Raw genomic sequence first — 14,391 nt, forward strand, 5'->3', positions numbered from 1 at the left:
ATAAGCACTACCAGAAATATTGAAATGTTGGGGTACAAAGTTTTGATTGTATCGTTTAAAGTTGCACTAAGGTCACAAGGCTTTGTATCTCAAAAAGACCATCTTACCCTCCAGCAGCCAACTTCACGTCTAAAGCGTTCACGATCTCTATTGAAGCCATGGCTATAGCTTTCAGAACTCTCCCTGGCTGCCTCACGCTTCTGTAAAAGTTTATTCAGCGGCAAAACACCCTGAAGCACGTTCTCAACAACAACCAGGGAGACGAAAAAGTCGAACCCAATGATGGCTCACCTAAAGCTGCGCGCCTTAGGGAATCCTTCTAGCTCTAGCTACCCGAGGGCATTTACCATATTGGTGTATGCGGCTTTAAAGATGTTGAACAAGTCCGCACGACTGGCCCATCTTGTTTCAAAGAGGCTCAGCAGGTTCGCTTGATCAATTATTATGTACCAACAGGGTCGTTTCCCAGCTATTCTGGAAATGCAAACAGACATTTTGCAGAATTCTTGAATGCTAAACTGATTAGCTGCACCGTATGTAACCGGTTTCTAACAAATCTTTATATGCAGGTGTGTGCGACCGAAAGATTGGAGCTATGGGCTTTGCAGTGAACAAACATTGCTTGTGTAACTAGTTGCTGTACCCGAGCTTGTACACAACGATGAAACCCCGACATATCACTGGCTCTATCGTAACCATAGTCACTCATCTTAGTAATATCCGGCCCAACAATCCTTTGGCCCTCAATGAACAGATCCTCTCCAGTGGTTGACTCGGTTTGAATAAAAGTTATCCTCACGGACGTCATTTTCTGACTCGGAATAAAACATTACACACATGGCGGTTTGTTCCATAGTAGAGGCATCTGTCGCCTTGTCTGCAAGAAACGAGTAACAAACAGAATCGTTGCATTGCTTTATAATTTTGTTCCGGATATATTCTTCACACAAAGTTATTAATTCGTTTTGGATTTCAGGGGATGTGTGTGTTACTCTGTCATTTAATAGAACCATAAAGTTACTATTGCGGTCATCATGACTTCTATGTGGAATATTTTGACAAACACAAAGAATGATTACCTCTATTATCGATCTTAACACATGTCGATTTATGTCGACAGTCTCTGCTCGGCTTTTAGATTACTGTGCTGCGATGCTCGTATTTGTCCTTTTGCAATTTTCATAAAATTCTCAGCACTGGCGTAGCAACGATGATGACTCGAACAGTCCTTGACATGTCTTTTGATATACTTTCCTAGATCCGACCATTTCGATACTGGGGTGCTGATAAATGTTTCGTTTCCTTTGAAGATGCAGATCCTAACAGGAGACTGGACAGAGTGCGCAGTATACTGAATTTTCAGAAACTGAATATCGTAGCCAGTCGTATTTCTCTAACCAAGCACTTGGGAATTGACGTTTGGTGCCATTCACAAATAAATCTACCTTTGGGCATTTGCCAACACCATGGACATAGATCAGCATGCATGCAAGACATATATAGTCTGCGTTCCGCTGGGCATCAACTCGTAAACAAAGGAGAAAACAGTAGCGAGTCATGACCAAAACGAGCGTTTTATACGTAGACTGATCCGAGTCCATGGTCACTTACAGATGCCAGAAGGTAAATTTTCGATTTCTTATGAAATGGTCAAATTATTAAAGTCAATTTACATAAATGACTATAAGTGACGCCAGACTAATGATAACGGACTTAAATACTAGGGACATGTTAACGAAGAATGTGTTTAGAATCGGATTTCATTTCATGATTCGGTGATTTAATAATTCTACTTCAATCTATAATGTATGCATATTTCATAGACGTATGTATAGACTTTTCGATTTAGATGCTCAGCGTACTTCAGGCAAACCTTGTTAATCTCTAAGGCCTACTTACTGTTACTGATAGTATACAACGCAAGAAACTGTTGTATGTCAGCATTCCCACATAGACATGTTCAACTAGCTGCTGGAATGATGCGAACAAATGACCGTCCAAGTAGCCAATATTATGATATTTGTTTACAAATGAGTGAAATGGCCTGTAAATTGTAAAACAATATTTGTTACATTGACGTAAATTCGAAAGATTTTGTATATCTGTCATCTTCAATGAGTCGTCGGAAGTACGAGACAACTTTGCTAGATCTGGATATATGTGAGAGAGAGCCGCAAGGTTATCTGGCTTATCCTCTTGCATAGACTCAGTGGACTTATCCTCTAACTCGTCAGCTAAAGGGTCCGTTGACTTATAATGTCAAATAGTGTTTCTTCTGTCCGGACAGCGAACAACTGTCAATCCTACACTGCGACATATTACTGTAAAAAAAAACAATAATGTCTAGAAGTCCCTGAAACTTGTGAATAAATTACTCTTGTAGAAATGAGCTTTCAGTGAGGTTATAACAATAATCTCTCTTAAATGAAAAAGAATATAATTACTATTACTTGAACATTTAAAGATTAAGGTTTCCCAATACAACCAAAATTAAGACCATATTTTTTATCATTTTTTAAACAGCCAGTCACCTTTAAAATATCCGTTTTCGGTTTCTGATACTTTGCATTCATTTTTTAAATGTTATATGAAATGATGTAGATCTACGTCTCAAAATAATGATAAAAATACTTAGTTATTATTAACAACCCATCGTCCCACGAAAACTCATTACATTTCAACAGATACAAGTGTTTTTTCCGAAGTGTATACTGGAAGAACAGAAGGGGAGACATGTCCAATAAAAATATATTGAAACTTACCTTACAAATAGATAAGTATGTGCGACAATGCTGGCGAAGACAAAACAAAACTGCAAAACCGTTTACTCCATCCGTTCAGGCTCACTGCTAAAGGCGAGTTCGTTTACTTCACGGACTACAACAACAACTACAGTATGGTAGGTTGTTGAGTGTCACATGTACAATTTAGTAAATGGAAAATTTTGCGTAAACATACCAGCCCTATTTCTGAAAATTTTTAAAGCGAAGGGTGGGATGTGCGGGGGGTTCTTCAAGGGCTATGTAGTATAGTAATGGCATGGAGTGTGTGATATAATCATGTAGTAACGTTTTAGATTTTACTTGAAGGAGGGAAACATATTGAAGACCGAACTGTTGTTGGTAGTGCATTCCATCCGGATATTGTAGAAGATAGGAAGGAAATCGATAACAAATGGTCTTAACATTAAATATTTCGATGGTTTACAGGATTTTGAAGATTGTATGAGGTCGAATGTAGTGAGTGTAGTAAGGCTGGAATTAGCGGATACACCATTTTGTGGAATAGCGTAATAATATAAGTCCGCCTTCTTTTATTTATAGATTCGGGTCCTGTTTCGAAATACAGATTTGAAATGGAAACAAATTGTTTTGTTCTTGAGATGATTCCCACTGCATAATGCTGACCTTTTTCAATGTGCTTTACGTCTGCTTGTGTAGCATTGTTCCAACCACACTTGCTCATTCCAACAGAGGCCGAAAAAATGTTAATACTTTAATTTATTGCCAAAGAAATAAGTATTTATGATACCTTTAAGGGATCTAACTCATTATATATTAAAGGATAAGTTCCGAGTTTCCAATTTTAAAAGTGTTAGTTAACCCTTGCATGAAACTTAACAAATTATTTAGATAATTATAACTGAATTTTGTTTGCTTAATATTTTTACGCTATTTGAGCATACGTCCATTGCAGCAATTAGCACATTGTAATTGAAATACAACATTCAGAGTATTCTTACCGATTTTACATTCCGTGCACCATCCTCATGAATATCTACCTTTCTTTAAAATCTCCCAAACGTCGCCTACCTAAACGAGGGGCTATTTTACAACTCTTTAGTAGAGATTTGTTCTGTCTCGTCCATCAATGTAGAGCCAATCATATATAAAGGATAGAGCGGCTCCAAAGGAGACTTAAAACAGATGCACCAGTACATGTTACGAGTACTTATGACCTAGTCTGGTATCGTTTTATTTGGCTTAGTAATACAGCTTTTTGACTGTGTATTTCCAGGTGCTGTTTCTGTTACATAATTCTGGTTACAGCTTAATGTAACCAGCGTTATCGCGGCGCACAGTTACCATACAAGTCTTTACTACCGTAACCACTCTATCACTCTAGAATCTGTCCGATGACGTCAGCGTTTACCTTGTTACTTCCCTTTTCTTCTACAACTATTGAGAAGATAGCCCGTACATTTATTCTCAAATCCCTGTCCAGCCCACCCCCTTTACATGATTATCATAAACTATATATATGTGTGTTTTCAGTTCATCATTTGTGTGTATAGAGCTTAATGTTATCCATAGTTGTCAAATACCTTTCGGTATACTTGAATCGAGCCATGGCCCGGTCATCTTAACTTCAACATAACATATGTAACTTTTTAATTAAATGTGTTTTGTTTGCTCGCGTCTGTGATGTTTATTTCAGTCAAGCCACCAGAAACCATTGCCATTATGCCCATACCTTGCCCCATCTTGACGTACCGAATCCAAGTTCAGCTTTCCATCATGCATGAAAATATACCCCAACGTGAACCCGAGGATCAGGACGTTTGTTCCGGGAAGACGCGGTGGCGATTTACATTTAGTCAATACGTAAAATATTTAATACGCCTAGGCAGTTTAGTACCGCTGTTACCAGGCTATATCTGCTGATGATGTTTTAAGTGTACATTACGGTGCGTCTTTATGGTGACGCTTGGAAGGGTCTATAATGGTGACCCTTGGACTTGAAAGGGACGACAGGTTTTCAACCACCGCGTCTCCCGCCTTTAACATTAGCCGTGCAAGTTAACGGGTTTCTTTTTGTTTAGTTTTAAGCGTTGGTACCCCAAAAGCAATTCCCGCGCACACATGCTGCTAAGTGTACGCGGGTCCCGTCATTTTATACTGGCGTCAGTCGATAACTCATGCTGGAAAACAAACGACGTAGTTGACGAATCATTTATTTTCATTAGTTCTAAACAAACGAGTTAAGCGGTTTCCTAACATTTTTTTCAAACAAAAAGCAATTACGCATTTTATTTCAGGCTTAAAATAAGCCTCTTTTTTATTCCAAATACAAATTGTGGAAAACCCTTAAATGATAATGTTAATAAAGCAAAAATGCAACTACGATATACACCATTTTCCTAAAGAACTTGCCATTATAGGAATACAAACAGTATCAAGAAATTTCTTAACACCATTGTTATAACAAAAACAAAAACGATTACAATATACAGTGTATTTCCAATGTCAAATGTGAGTTTGTCAACACACATAAAACAAATACCATTGTTGCATATTTTTATGCAATATAAACGAAACGGTTTCCCTAAAAAAAACTACTTTAAATTACAAAACAACGAATTACACAAATTTTGACGGTGTAATCAATGTAGCAATTTTTATGCTTAAGTAGTATCTTATCATATTAAAGCCCGTTTGATGGTTACATTCAGCTTAATCACTCTTTATTGTAATATTGCCAATAAATGAGTATTTGACAAAATAATACTATCATGACGAAAACAGTACAGATTTTTCCTAAACTAATATTAAAAACTACAGAAGCAAGCTCATAAGTTGAAACATAGACCCCGTTTAATGGCACAGGATGAATGCCAAAGACATAGAACATAACAACAAAAATGCAAAAATAACAAAAAAGGTACAGCACAAACAACAGCACAAAACTCCACAAACAACACAGTGCATTAATGTGCTATATTAAAAACTAGATGTGTTTATCAATGGTGTTATGTACCGCCTTGAAAAGGTCAGTGAAATGTAAATTGATTGGGGGTTTAAACCAGTTTGCTTGCACAACCTTATTTTTATCCAGAATATAGTAAAAACCTAAAAAGTAAATCTTATTAATGTAAGCGTCGTTTTGGACTTTTGCTTAAAACATATTTGGCTGGCCTTCTTTATGCTAGGTCTTTTGTAAGCAACCGGTAAAACACCGCGAGAAGGACGACGACAAGAGCAAAGATAAACCCACACTTCCAATCCATTTCTCTTGATACTTCTGTAATCTTTTTCTTTGCTTGAAATTTTAGGATCTTGCTCATAGGAACCAAAGGCACGTTTTCTTCCGGTTTCTTTGATGGTTTCCCGTAATCATGACCCCGTCTTGGTTGCATCATCTTTTCAACAAACCTGAGCGCAATGTTGTCGATGTGTGGATTGTCGGAGCCATGCCCATCCACGTAGCTGACCCAACGAATACTGTTGTTTTCTATTGCGCCTTCTATACTGAAATGTTTGGCAACCTCTGCTTCAAACTTTTGAAAACATTCTTCGGTAATATACTCTTCCTCTTTGTCGCGTGCTTCGTAAATGTGTTGGTCTTTTACCAAATCGTACTTTGTTATCACGACGAAGACATCAACAGGATCTAAATAAAACAGAAACTTCTAAATAAGGTTGTTAATTACTACATATCCTACTTTTTATGAATAATAGTAGTAAATGGTTTATTATTTAAGCTATCCTTGTGCGTGTATGGTATGTTCGGGTGTCTGTACATGTGTATGTGGTGTTTGTTCGTGTATTCATATTGTTCAATCTTGTTCGAGTTGGACTTGTTGACTTCATTAATTTTCCTGTAGTTTCCATTGTATTGCATTTCACAGATTTTGACAAAACCAATTATTTTTATTTTGCTATTATTTGTTTATAATTGATTTGTCCACGATATCCATGACTGATAATTTTCACGAACATATGTGCAATAATTCATTTGATATTCGGAGTACATTGTCAAAGACACTTTAACCTCGGTAAATGGTCAAAACCATAACAAGCTTTGTATAAATCTTGTTAAATTGCTGCGATAATGTGCACATAAATAGGAAAGCCCAATTTTATTTAAATGATTGTTAAACTTTTCCCAATTGTTTGACTGAAATATAAAGCCAACAGACCAGTAAAGGGGCTTTTGTTGAACTTACATTTTGGTTTCCCACTCCGATTATCATACTCTTGCAAAACAGAGTGAAGGCTTTCCAACAGCTTTTCTGGAAAGGATTGTTTGCAACTAGTCACAAACACCACTTTTGTGACTTTATTTTCGTCAGAACATTCCAAAAGTTCTTGTAATGATCCAATGCCGTTATCTTCTTGCAACTGTTCGATACACTGAATCGAGGTTCCAGGCGGGACAAAGCCTGTATAACAAAACAAAATAAAGTTTCATTCATTTGTTGAAATTGTACCACACAATATATCTTGCAATTGTCAATTGAAAAGAAAACAGTTTACCAATTAGTAAAAGAATAACAAATCAATCTGATTTATAAGAAGTCAGCTATCTGAAGTATATAAATTGCATTGTCAAACAAAATCAGTAATTGAAAAAAAGCAAAGCCAAAGTTCGGTCATTTAAAAATGACTTCTCATGTCTTGGGTAAATTAATCCTCAATAGTAAATCAGTTGACAAGTTAACTCTATGACGGACAACTATAAAATATGGCATTATCACTGAATATATGTTACAATAGAATACTCAAACCTTCACGCGTCAAAATCGGACACTACACACAAATATACTGACTTGCAATTTCAAAACCATCGCCAATCTTATAACAATATAGAATAAACAAAGTAGTATACAGAAATACTACCGATTATATAACTTTGAAAACAAGAGTGATACCTCCAAAGTAGACCCTTAGAATCTCTTTGATTTTTTCCGAATCTTCATCTCCTTTCCCTGAAGCGTCTATAACTGTTGGTAGTTTACTCAAACCTTCATTAAGTATATCTTTTTCAACCGGCTCCAAGTCGTCCTCCTTTAAGCCACACTGTACAAAGCTTTAAGGAAATCAAAAACCTTTATTAATTCATTTTCAACTACAGGGACAGGCGAGGTAACTACGAAAATAACAAAGGTCCTGTTAAGAGGAAATGGCAAGCCAATTAACACCAGCAAATAACATACAAAACAAATAAATAAGCCTTATCAAAACTAGAATATTCAAAGAGAATCCTAATGTCATAGTGTTTAATTTGCATATAGCATATAGCATATGCTTCAACCTCTAAGTCACCTAGAGTGATACCAAGCGTGTCCTTCTAAAATAATCCAATAGCTCCATTTCAAGATAAAGTAGTAGAATGCAGAAAGTATACCTTTGGAGAGTAAGCGTTTTGGTTGACGCATGTCCTTTTCCCGTGACCGCCTTTGAATAAAACTTCCCACAGAGTGCCTTCACAATGGTGTTAACCATGGCGCTCTTTCCTGAACCTGGTGTTCCAAGAAGAAACACCACTTCTGGGTAGGTGCGGTCGGTCCTGTATATAAATAATGAACATTTATCAGCATTGTTTATGTCTTTTGCAGTGTTGATATTTGGCAATAATAATGTCCAGAATTTTTTTTTATCGAAACTTATCCCCTATAACTATATTTTGGAAAGTTTAAATGATTTGTTTCGAAAATATAACCTTAAGACATTCGCTTATACAAAATCAAACGCGAAAATGGACCTAGCCAATGCCAATCATAACTAGAATAGCTTTATTTTTAAAAAGCAGTTTGATGATATACTTTTTTTTCGAGTACAATACAGGTTATACGTCATGTTGATTCCAATTGGCGTGTACATATTATGTGTTCTGTTACAAGTTTAAGCGTTAAATCGACATTCAGAAACCTACAACTACAACTATGTTGATGTTGATGTACAATTTGTGGTCTACGTCAAACAGGTATGTGAATTGAAGTGACAGTGTGAAATGCGAGAGTCGGTGGTGCTACTGATACACGTTCAAGGGGTGATAAAGCAAACTCCTATTTCGGCCAACTGCAACTTTCACTTGTTTGCCTATATTTATGTACAAGTACAAGAAAAAGAAGGGTTTTGAAAACTTTTTTTGTTAAATCTTGTTGCGTTATTGGTTGAAATCATTACGTTCCTACTACTAACTTCTCCACATGCAGCTTCCGTGTACTGAAAGAGTTATTTTACCATGATCACCTTTTGCATAATTTAGCAATGCTTATCAACAGCTCGGTGTTGCATTCCTTAACCTTTTCAAGTCTGTCTGCCCTTGTCTCGTCATCAATGTCTGGAATAGAACAAGATAAAATCTTAACTTAAATACAGATATTGTTTCATGTTTTGTACGAACAGACGTATTTACAGTGTAATTAGCTTTAATGTCCTTCAACGTTTGCAGCTTGTGATGTAGCTATTATTGAGCGCAGCTAAATGCAGGCGTTGTCAATGACATAATAAAGATAAAAATAATTTTAACTTTTATGAAGAAAACACATAAATAGAATGTAAACTGGAAATTGGTCAAATTCAAAATGCTTGTGCATACATGTACGCGGTTAGAGTTTGTAGAAAGAAATGATCTATCAACTCTATTACCAGCACATGTAGTCAAGTAAATATTCAACCGATACCTACCAAGCGGGTTAATTGTACAGTATGTTCCATGAAAAAGTTCATACATACATTGGTAAGCTTGTTCTTTTTTAATAGTTATAATCAATCGCTAAAAAATGTTTGTTTTATTAAAACTATTGCATAATTTATTTTGACAATTCAATACGATTCGGTCAATGTGTATATATTACTGCCCTACAGACAACAACAAACATGTACTTGTGACATACATGTATTTTTTCAAAGTCAAGGGAAGCAAATCTTATAAAAGATGGAAAAAATAGTCCCGAGTTGTCTGTACAGAGTGGAATGAGCAAGAGTTATCATTTCACTCGAGCCAGAGTGAAATGATCAAGTTATCAATCACTAATATTTTTCACTCTTTCACCGGTATGCATGAAATAAATACAATTCTCATTCAAACAATAACAAACACGACGACATTCAAACACAGCAAATACTCAATATAATGTTCAAAATTATAAAAGACAATAATAAATCGCATTTAAACAAACAATTTTAACAGACAGTCATTCACTCAAGTCATTGTTTTGTCATAAGGTGTTTTTTGAATCAAGATAGATTATCCGTGTTTAAGGAAGGAACATGTTGAACAATCACGAAATGCCTTTTTACATGTTATAGATATCGTTGGAGTGCATTATAGCAATGTTAATGCTGTAGATGTTTATTTGTTCATAAAGCGAAAAGGTTTTCTATTTTGCTGAATATTTTAAGGGGTGTAAGAAGAATATAAGTATCTTCCATGGCCGAGAGTGTAAGATATGTTCATTCCGACCCGAGCGTAGGGTGTTTTGCGGAAACGAGGTTTACCTTATTTAAATACAGTGTTAATATATTCTGGTCTGAGGCAATTGTTTCAAAAAGGAAATAAATGCTAGGGTAAAACTACTTTATGCGAATCATTCACTGTACACTTTAGAAGATTTTATTTTATTTTATAGAAATTAAACCTGGTCGTCTATTCTTGATAACACGACGCCTAGGTTTCCCCATGTTTATGCCCCCGAAGGTGGGCATATTAAAATCGCACCGTCCGTCCGTCCGTCCGTCCGTCCGGCTCTGTAACTTTCCCTTGTATGGACAGAGTTTAAAATAACTTGCCACATGTGTTCCACATACCAAGGCGACGTGTGGCATGCAAGACTCGTGTGCCTACCTCAAAGGTCAAGGTCACACTTAGTCTTTATTCACAATGGAGTGCTGCATATTAGGACATAGAGTATAGGTTGTCGTGTCCGGGCTGTAACTTTCCCTTGTATGAACAGATTTTAAAATAACTTGCCACATGTGTACCACATACCAAGACGACGTGTCGCGTGCAAGACCCGTGTCCCTACCTCAAAGGTCAAGGTCACACTTAGTGTTTATTCACAATGGGGTGCTGCATATAAGGACATAGAGTATAGGTTGTCGTGTCCAGGCTGTAACTTTCTCTTGTATGGACAGATTTTAAAATAACTTGCCAAATGTGTTCCACGTACCAAGACGACGTGTCGCGTGCAAAACCTGTGTCCCTACCTCAAAGGTCAAGGTCACACTTAGTGTTTATTCACAATGGAGTGCTGCATATAAGGACATAGAGTATAGGTTGTCGTGTCCGGGCTGTAACTTTCTCCTATATGGACAGATTTTAAAATAACTTGCCACATGTGTTCCACATACCAAGACGACGTGTCGCGTGCAAGACCCGTGTCCCTACCTCAAAGGTCAAGGTCACACTTAGTGTTTATTTACAATGGAGTGCTGCATATAAGGACATAAAGTATAGGATGTCGTGTCCGGGCTGTAACTTTCCCTTGTATTGACAGATTTTAAAATAACTTGCCACATGTGTTCCACATACCAAGACGACGTGTCGCGTGCAAGACCCGTGTCCCTACCTCAAAGGTCAAGGTCACACTTTGTGTTTATTCACAATGGAGTGCTGCATATAAGCACATAGAGTATATGTTGTCGTGTCCGGGCTGTAACTTTCTCTTGTATGGACAGATTTTAAAATAAATTGCCACATGTGTTCCACATACCAAGACGACGTGTCGCGTGCAAGACTCGTGTCCCTGCCTCAAAGGTCAAGGTCACACATAGTGTTTATTCACAATGGAGTGCTGCATATAAGGACATAGAGTATAGGTTGTCGTGTCCGGGCTGTAACTTTCCCCTGTATGGACAGATTTTAAAATAACTTGCCACATGTGTTCCACATACCAAGATGATGTGTCGCATGCAAGACCCGTGTCCCTACCTCAAAGGTCAAGGTCACACTTAGTGTTTATTCACAATGGAGTGCTATATACAAGGACATAAAGTATAGGTTGTCGTGTCCAGGCTGTAACTTTCTCTTGTATGGACAGATTTTAAAATAACTTGCTACATGTGTTCCACATACCAAGACGACGTGTCGTGTGCAAGACCCATGTCCCTACCTCTAAGGTGAAAGATACACTAAGTGTTTATTCACAAGGGAATTCTGAATATAAGGACATAACAGTGTGTGTTGTCAAGTATGGGTGGTATTTTTTTATGTTCAGAGGCAATTTAAAATAACTTGCCATATGTATTTGACACGTAAAGGCAAGATCAACTTTTCATGTACTGACCTTGTTCATAGGTCAATGTCACATTCGGGGGCATTCGTCACATACTGTGACAGCTCTTGTTTCATTTAGATTTGTTTTCAAACTAGTTGAGGAATCACGTTCGTCGTTTTGATATTGAACATGTTTTGGTTTCATTATCCGAAAAAATCTTAACCGAACGGACATACATCTTAATATTACTTTTAATGTTTTGTGACCAGCCATAAAAGTGTAATTCGCATTACCGATGACGTTACTTGGTACACTCTTTATAAAGAAATAAATGTCTTGTATTGGCATATTGTCACGTTCGGTGCCTCTCTTCAAATGTAAAGATACGCATTGAACCAAGCACATGTAATTTCAATCGTACACTCAGACTTCAATGTGCAATTGAAAACATGCATGGTAGTTAATAATCTGAATATTTCATAATGATTCGATTCAGGGCCGTAAGCATACACTTCATTTTAAGCTTTAGAGTAGGAGTCATTCAAAATAAAAAAAATAGATAATCAATACGCAAATGTATCAGAAGAGCTCTTATTGTTGATGTATTATGCAGTATTTAGTTAACCCGATATCATACAACTAATAAAATCACTTATGTGTTAGAACAACAAGTTACATGTAAGAATAATTATATCAATATTGAAAACCTTCTACTGTAGTCATGTTAAAACTACGTATCAATTATAAATATCATAAATGCTGAATGTAAATAGCCCACTATCGTTTTCGTAACCTAGAAACTGAAGGCACAAAACATAGGCATATATAATATTTCTTTCTTAATTCGGTTGAGGTTTTTAAATATTTACTTCATAATTAGCTTCCGAATAAAAATAGTAGGCAAAATGTTTTACAGATATGTGATATTTTATCTACAGATATACACATAAACATGTATCATTATATTATGCTTTTTAAGCAGCAAATATTAATCAGAACATTTAACTCCATTATACATTTCTTCAAAGTAAAGACTTATATCGCCGTTACATTTATATAAAAGTTAGTTAGATAATCAAACGTATCGTAAAAGGTGTTTTGAATACAAGTTTGACTTGTTGTAAACGAGCAATAACACAACATATGATATGCAAACACGAAGTAAATGTTACGAACCTTCTACTCCCGCCATGTTTAAGCTTCGTGTCCTCACATGAATTTCAGGTAATCTAAATGGAAATACCCTACTTTCGATTTTCGATAAACAAACATTTAACAAACTCTAAAATAAAATTTGTATCCAAAACCATACTTTTTTGCTGTCAATATTATGAGTTTTGAGTATGTTTCACACAGCGAGCTATGATATTCCTTTTTATAATTTTATTGCAAATATAGGCAATAAATTTATTTATCAAGGAGTAAAATGATATTGCTATACAATGGTCGATAGTATTCTATTCTCGGGCAAACATTATTGCGACATGGTATGTAACCGAAAATATGTTTTGTATTTATTTCAAGACTATTTTTGCTGGTATAATATCATATGAAAAGCTACTCTACTCCCTTAATCGAAGTGATTTATTCTAAATGACACAGACATTATGATGATAATAAGAATGAGGTTTAGTTTTTTGAAAACAACAAGAAGACAATGTGTATAATGACGGGGAACATGTATATCATGATGTCGATGTTGTACGTTTTTCAGCACCAGTTAGTACCTTGTACGTTGAGAGACGTAGCTTACCACACGTACGGTTATGAACAAACCGATATTTTAACGACGATGTAACAGATTCTAACCGTTTGTAAATATTGAACAGCGAAGTTCATTAGAAATCCATGAAACTATAAATGGTTTCAACGCTTGATTACTTCACTTGTAGAACATAAATGAAAAGACGAAGAGTCAGCGCCTGTCCCGTCAGATGTTTGTTTATACATGTATAAGTTATCTTCTTCACGTTATTGGATATAAGTGGACCTTGAACAAAACATATGCCCATTATAAACAGCACTGTCAATACTATTTAAACCGCAAATTAATGTACGCTTGAGCAGTTTCATTATGCTACTTGCAATTCATTACGACTTAACCAACATTGCATACATATTACGTACGTAACGCTATTGACTGATCTAGTAAATTATATTTGGCTATTCAGTGAGATTATTATGTACATGATCAATTCTATGTTAAACAAGAGCTGTCACAGAGACAGCGCGCTCGACTATCCCGCCGCTTTTCAGTGTAAGCATTGAAACGTTTTGGCGAAACATGCATAGATCACTGTTAGATTAGAGTTCAATGCAATACATGATGTGCTGAGATATTAACATAAGTGGTTACATGGAACATTTTAACCAGAATTTTTAAGTCTAATAATAAAGGGCTATTATTTGCAAATACAGTTATGTAACTTGGTTATTCTATTACGTTG

General features: G+C 36.1%; 1 protein-coding gene across 1 annotated transcript; it reads right to left on the minus strand.

Annotated features, from left to right (window-relative positions):
- Nucleotides 1-4,951: 4,951 nt before the first annotated feature.
- On the minus strand, nt 4,952-13,342 carry LOC128223986 (uncharacterized). Its single transcript, XM_052933547.1, has 6 exons — nt 13,121-13,342; nt 8,976-9,066; nt 8,128-8,289; nt 7,652-7,809; nt 6,947-7,162; nt 4,952-6,390 (listed from the first exon to the last, which is right to left on the minus strand). Exons 1-6 carry the CDS (start codon nt 13,134-13,136, stop codon nt 5,921-5,923), a joined length of 1,113 nt encoding a protein of 370 aa, XP_052789507.1. The 5' UTR covers nt 13,137-13,342; the 3' UTR covers nt 4,952-5,920.
- Between the last annotated feature and the right edge of the window lie 1,049 nt (nt 13,343-14,391).

The sequence above is a fragment of the Mya arenaria genome, chromosome 17, assembly GCF_026914265.1.
Source record: "Mya arenaria isolate MELC-2E11 chromosome 17, ASM2691426v1".
In the NCBI taxonomy this organism is placed as follows: domain Eukaryota; kingdom Metazoa; phylum Mollusca; class Bivalvia; order Myida; family Myidae; genus Mya; species Mya arenaria.